The sequence below is a fragment of the Zingiber officinale genome, chromosome 9A (assembly GCF_018446385.1).
Source record: "Zingiber officinale cultivar Zhangliang chromosome 9A, Zo_v1.1, whole genome shotgun sequence".
Lineage (NCBI taxonomy): Eukaryota > Viridiplantae > Streptophyta > Magnoliopsida > Zingiberales > Zingiberaceae > Zingiber > Zingiber officinale.
Window position 1 is genome coordinate 120,474,134 of NC_056002.1, and position 6,529 is coordinate 120,480,662.

Consider the following 6,529-nt stretch of genomic DNA (forward strand, 5'->3'; position numbering starts at 1 on the left):
TCGAAGCAGGATACAGTAGCTGATTCTACAACAGAAGCCGAGTACATTGCTGCATCAGAGGCAGCAAAGGAGGCAGTTTGGATCCGCAAGTTCATCACTGAACTTGGGGTGGTTCCTAGCATTGCTGACCCCATTGAGCTCTATTGTGACAACAATGGAGCTATAGCACAGGCGAAGGAACCTCGCTCACACCAACGGACCAAACACATACTACGGCGCTTCCATCTCATTCGAGAGATCATCGAGAGAGGAGATGTGAAGATTTGCAGAGTACCTACAGAGGCTAACATCGCAGATCCCTTGACCAAGGCTTTGGCACAGAAGAAGCATGATGGTCACACTAGGTCATTTGGGCTTAGAGCCTACACTGATTGGCACTAGTGCTAGTGGGAGATTGTTAGCTAGAGCCCTAGAGCCAATCATTTGATGATTATATTTTGGACTTATTGTATCATATTCTATATAAATAAAGGCATTTGAATTTTGGTTATTATACTTACTTGTATTGGTGCCAAATAAACTAAGTATAATAATGTCCTTGAGTAGATGGTTCTCACCTATATCAATCGGTTAGTTGAACCGATAGTGAGATGATATAGGGAACACTACTCTAAATCATTCCTAGTCGAGTATTAACATTCAGGGACAATGCTAATGCAATAAGACTTGATCTCACAAGTCATGGATATGGAGATATCAAGTTGACACATGGATATGCATTGGAGAATGTATACTGAATGACCCGCCATGAGAAAGTATCATGGATCGTTATATGAGTGTCATATACTTTCTCATGTGGCTATTAGTATGACTATTAGTCCTTAGACCTGAAGTCACCATAGATCCCTACATAAGGAGTTATGTACTTTAGTTTCGTCAAACGTCACCCGTAACTGGGTGGACTATAAAGGCGATTACTGGGTATGTAACAAATTATGCGGAGGAATGTGAGTGATATAGATGGGATCTATCCCTCCTATATGACGGGAGTGACATCGGTATTCTTGATAGAGTGAGACAACGAAGTGCATGGCCATGCCCAAATGAGTCAATATAGGATATTGAGCTCATTTGATTTAGTGTGTCTACTTGGAGTTCAAGATTTAGATTAATTAGAGGATAACACGGTTTATGCCTCATATTGATCAATCTAGATGTCTAGGATAGAAGGACACTTGTTATATATTGTGAGGAATCACAATTAGTAGTCACAAGGTGATGTTGGATCTCGACATTTCTTGTAACTTGGGTAGTAATGATGTGTTGCTAGATACCGCTCATTACTTATGCTCCTAAATGGGTTTAGGGCATTGCCAACGTTACAAGAACCTATAGGGTCACACACTTAGGACAATTAGATGGAGATTAGGTTCATATGATGAACCAAGAGAATTAGATTCATTTGATGAATCAAATTGAATTAAGAGTAATCCTAATTGGGCTAACTTGAGTTTGACTCAAGTTGATTCATGTGTTCAATGAGTCTAATTTAGATTTTGACTCATTGAATCAATTTAATTAAATGAATTAGATTCATTATATTAAGTTGGCTTGAATCAAATGGTTGGATTCGATCAACCATGGAAGAGATTTGGTCAAGTTTGACTTGACTTGAGAGGAAGATTAAAAGTCAAGTTTGACTTGACTTTATGCCACCTCATTGGTGAGTTGGCATTGATATGGACCAATGATGTTATTTCACATCATCATGGTTGCCACCTCATGGGAGTTACTAGTGAGTGCCACCTCATGGAGGTTACATTCCCTCTTTGATGACAACTTAATGCATTAATGAGGGGGTTACATTTGGGAAATGTGGCCGGCCACAATTTGAATGAAAATGGATTCATTTTCATTCAAGTGACGATTATTGCATCTTCTTCCTCTCAAGCTCTCCCTCTCCTCTTCTTGCCGTGGCTGATCAAGGGTGCTAGCACACCTTTGTTTAGTTTCTCTCCACCTAATTAGTTCATGTAGAAACTTCTAGAGGAGTGTCTATTTTGACACTCTCGAGATCCGGCACCGTTTGGACGAGCGGGAACGCGAAGGGCTTCACTACAAGGGTAAATTTCTAAACATGTAGATCTAAGTGTAGATCTAGATAGTAAACTCGTACTCGTAAGTTTTGCATTCGGTTTTTCCTTGAACGGATCTACGGCTTTGGGTGATTCGGGGTTTCCGCGACGCGAAAAGCGATTTTCGCGGCCCGAAAAACCCAACAGATGTGCCACCGAATAGCAGCCAAGGAGTTGTTGTCCTCTCCTTTTGGTGGTGTCAAGTTGTCCTTGCCATCAGGTACCAAATCAAGTTGTGAGTCCTCTCTCGGATCATGTCATCCCCTTCCTTTGGCTAGTACCAAAAACGATATGAAACTTGTGGATAAGTGAAGTCATCTTGAAGGTATCTCGGCGTGGATATGAATAGAGACAAGTCTTGTGAGGCTTGCTAGTTGATGTTATTTCCATTAAATATCATCCGACATGTATAATTCCCAAATGAAGTTTTTATCTACTATTATGTCTTGCACATGTGTGTTCCTGTGATTGCGTATGATGTGTATTATAATAATTTTAGAAATTTATTTTGCTTTCGCTGTATATTTTAAAAATATGTTTTAAACACACATAGATTTATGTGAAAACCCAATAGACTCTTTGTTGACCGGGTCAAAAGCTCGCCATGTGGATTCTTACTTACCCTCCGTATCACAAGTATTCCTTCAAATTTAGTGGAAGAATTGATGGAGACCCAATCCCAAGATCATTGGCAGCCCATAAACATTAGAAGCATTGGGGATTGGGAAGACTACTTTGACCATGCAATCATCTATGTGTTTAATTGGATGGTCAAGAAGATTATTGGAGTCATCGCTTGATGTCTTTTGCTCACGTTTTGATAGACGATGTTAATTTATTTCGATTTAAAATTTTCACTATGATGATGTGGTGATAGAAATTAATCCTGACACAAAGAATGATGAGGTCAAGGTCTTCTTCTAAATTTTTTTCCCGTAACATTACAATTTTCTACAGAGGGTAATAAATATCAAAGGGTTCTTCAATAGGAACCCTGACAAGACCATTCCAATACTTAAGTTAACATAGAGATTTTTTAGTAATAGGTCATTTCTTCACATAGGGTCACAATTTCCTATAGAGAGTAACAAACATCAAAGGATTCATCAGGAGGAACTCCGATGAAACCACTCTAATATCTAAGTTAGTATAGAGATTTTTTAATAGTAGCCCCAAGTAGCATATGAAAAACATCCCCTCATGTAAGAGGAAGAATACCTCATTAATACCCATTTAATATTTTATGAATTGAATATCTCATTAAAGGATATTGTTTATAACAGATCCTTTAATATTAGTAATCACTGCATGCCGGAAGCTTATGAGGTCGAGAGGTCGACAACTTAGCGTGTCGATAAGTTAGAAAGTTGAAGAGTTGACGATTCAAGAGATCAAACTAACTCAAAAGATCGAATACTATGACATAACCCTCGTACTGATCAAGTTCTAGAAGATACCACTTAAACTCTCTGTTGACCGATAAGAGTTCACCATATCAATCGGTATTTCCGTAAATTATGTTTCGAAAAAAAATGGAAATGGCACAACTTTGTGTGGTCATCATCTCCACAGGTGGATCCTAATCAATTAACTAATAATGAGTCTGGTGGAGGTAACCAACTTAAACCACTGTCCCTCGGGGTCACAGCTCGCGTCCCCACCCAAGCACCGGCAAGGATTTGTTATCACGCTCCTGTCGTCGCCTCCGACATCCAGGCACACAGTCGCATTGCCGCCGGCGACTTTGGTCGACACGTGCATGTGGCAGGAGGACAATAACGCCCACTTGGAGCTCATCACATCGTCACATTCTGTCAGCGCAACTGGCATCCCGACCCCGACGGTGGTGATACAGGAAGGCGTTGAACCTGTCGTCAGGGACAAAGTTTGGTCGTCACTGAAGTTCCACCTTTCGCTGCAAGGGCCAACTGCAAGCGCGAGCCGTCGAGACGAGTCGAGTGTGACGCAGTGTCCCGTCAAGGGATGGAAGATAATCTTGTAGGGTGGAACCTCAGACAAACCTGGACCTCGAAATGGTTGCTGTATGGATTGGACCCTTTGCAACTGGGTCTGGTTCCGGACTGTGGTCCAGTTCAATGAGAGAAGGCCATATACCTCCTCCAACTCCACGACGCCTTCCCTGAGATAATAACTCCCTTGCAACGTCCACAGTGCCCAATCCAAGTCCTTGTCTGCAGCATATGCCATGGCGCAGCTGAAATATCGGTTGTCTCTCTCATTCACGCCCCTCTGGTCAATCCCAAACTCACTAAGGAACAGAGGAAACTGGCGGTCGAGCAGGAAGCCGGCGTTGTTGGTGACGCTGCCGGAGATCCTCCCACAGACGTCGTTGGGGTTGCCGTTGCCCCACGCCTCGCTGTTGGAGAAGGAGTACCAGTGTACCTCGAACACGAGTTTGCTCTTGCTAGAAAAGCTCACATTCAGTTGCCTGGTGGACAGGAAGCCGAGGTCGTTGTCAAAGCTAAGGCCGGAGAGGATGACGAGCACGTCCTTGTTAGCCGCATGCACTGCCTCGGCTCCCATTGCCATGTACTTAAACCAATCTTCCACGTTTTGTCTCGGCCCTCTCAGCTCGTTCCTCAAGCTCATCCCGATCACGTTCTTGTGCGATCCGAATAGAGTGGCCATGTAGTTTAGGCCTTCCACCCACACGTTCGGGTCGAAGTAGGTGTCTCCAAAAAAGCCATTACCGTCGGTTCTGCTGCAGCACCACCCTGGCTTGCTTATGTGGTTGTCCAATATCACCATCACATTGTTGTCTCCAAGATTTGAAACTACAGCCTGTATTGCATTGCATTTCTCCATTATATATATCATATGAATAAGGAAGCAGATCGAGGAGGTAACTAATCGATCACCTGATAAGCTTCGATGAGAGAGAGGTCGACGAGAGCTGGATTGTGGCGTTCGATTAATGAGACATCGGAGAAATTCAGGCCGAGGCGATCGAAGGACTGCCGGACGGTGATGTTGGCGAGGGGATCGTTAGTGGCAAGGAACGTCGGCCAGGTGAGTCGGACGCAGTTGAAGCCCATAGCTCCTATTGCCTTGGATATCTCGTCCAGCGGCAGCTTCGACATCCCCTCCGCCACCATCGGTTCCAGGTGAGACGGCCAGTTAACGCACGCCAGCTTCACACGCTCGCCGGACCCGGCGTCCACTATCCACCGACCCGACGTCGACAGCGGAGATGCCGTCGCCGCCGCTGCTTTGACAAAGAAACATAGTAGCAGAGGAATAAGGACTAATACTGATGACTCCATTTTCCTCTCCCTCCTCTTGTCTCGTGATTCATCAGCACCATCATCTCTGCCTCTATTTATACACAGACATAGATAGATCGGAGATTAAGATAATGATTAAGAACTAAGAATACAAAAAAGGATAATTAAGCTTTAACTAAGAATAGTTCATATAAATCTTGCACTTTTAGCCCAAAATTAGATTATTCTCTGTTTTTAGGTGCTGTAATTTTTTTTGTCAAATATGAAGATTTTTACCAACAACACTAGGGAGCTCCTGCTTAATTCAGAAGATGGCTTTAAAACTCTAAACTGGAAATGTAGCTCTGCAGCCAGGGACGACGTTGAAACATGTGCACAGTTCAGAAGCATAAATGTGAAAGTTGAAACTTGTGTTTTAAAAAGTTATGACAATGGAGGCAATTGCATGCATTAATTCATCGACTTCATGGCGTTATGCTCCTTTCCCATCTTCACCTGTTAGTGCATTTTAATCCATATCTACCAACAACTCTCTTTAATTCCCACCTTGCCATGGGAGGAACTTCCTTTTCACATTATGTAAACTCGAGCTTGTACCTCCATCGACATTAAGTATTCATAAAATTTTCAAAACCATGCACATGAAGTTTGGAACTTTCCATTAGGAATGCATTGATTCCAAAGTACTCAGAAGGGCACACTTATAAAAGTGATAGCTTCAAAATACCCCACGCTTTACAAGAGCATCCCAAATTACAAGTGAATTATTGTTGGAAAAATAAATGAATGGAACAGAGCAGGGGATGAGAGAGACTTCATCAATAAGACCATTTGATCATCTTGTTGGTCAATACGGATGGAAGATAGTTATCGTCGTTCAGCTAGTCAAGAGTCCCATCAATTTCAAAGTTGAAGAGGTGGAGCGCTCGGTTCATGAACTAGTCGTTGAAGGCGTCCGAACGGAGATAATCCCGTTTAAGGACTTCAAATCGACCAGGCTCTACTTCTTGATAAATTTAGAGGATCGATCAGGATGCCTCCAGCTCGATCTTCAACGATTCCAAGTCAGCATCCTTGGCAGTGAATTGGACCTTCATGGCAGCTTGCTCTACCGACTGACTCTCTCACTCGGCATTCAGCACAGCCTCAACCTCTTTAAGAATCAGAGTCAAGACCCGAGCTCCTTATTCTTGATATTCAGGTCCTCAA

General features: G+C 42.9%; 1 protein-coding gene across 1 annotated transcript; it reads right to left on the reverse strand.

The window, feature by feature from the left end:
* Window positions 1–3,662: 3,662 nt before the first annotated feature.
* Window positions 3,663–5,206, reverse strand: LOC122019531 (glycosyl hydrolase 5 family protein-like). The gene is made up of 2 exons (XM_042576988.1): window positions 4,955–5,206; window positions 3,663–4,877 (listed from the first exon to the last, which is right to left on the reverse strand). The coding sequence occupies exons 1-2, from the start codon at window positions 5,189–5,191 to the stop codon at window positions 3,663–3,665; spliced, it is 1,452 nt and encodes a 483-aa protein (XP_042432922.1). The 5' UTR covers window positions 5,192–5,206.
* Window positions 5,207–6,529: the final 1,323 nt, after the last annotated feature.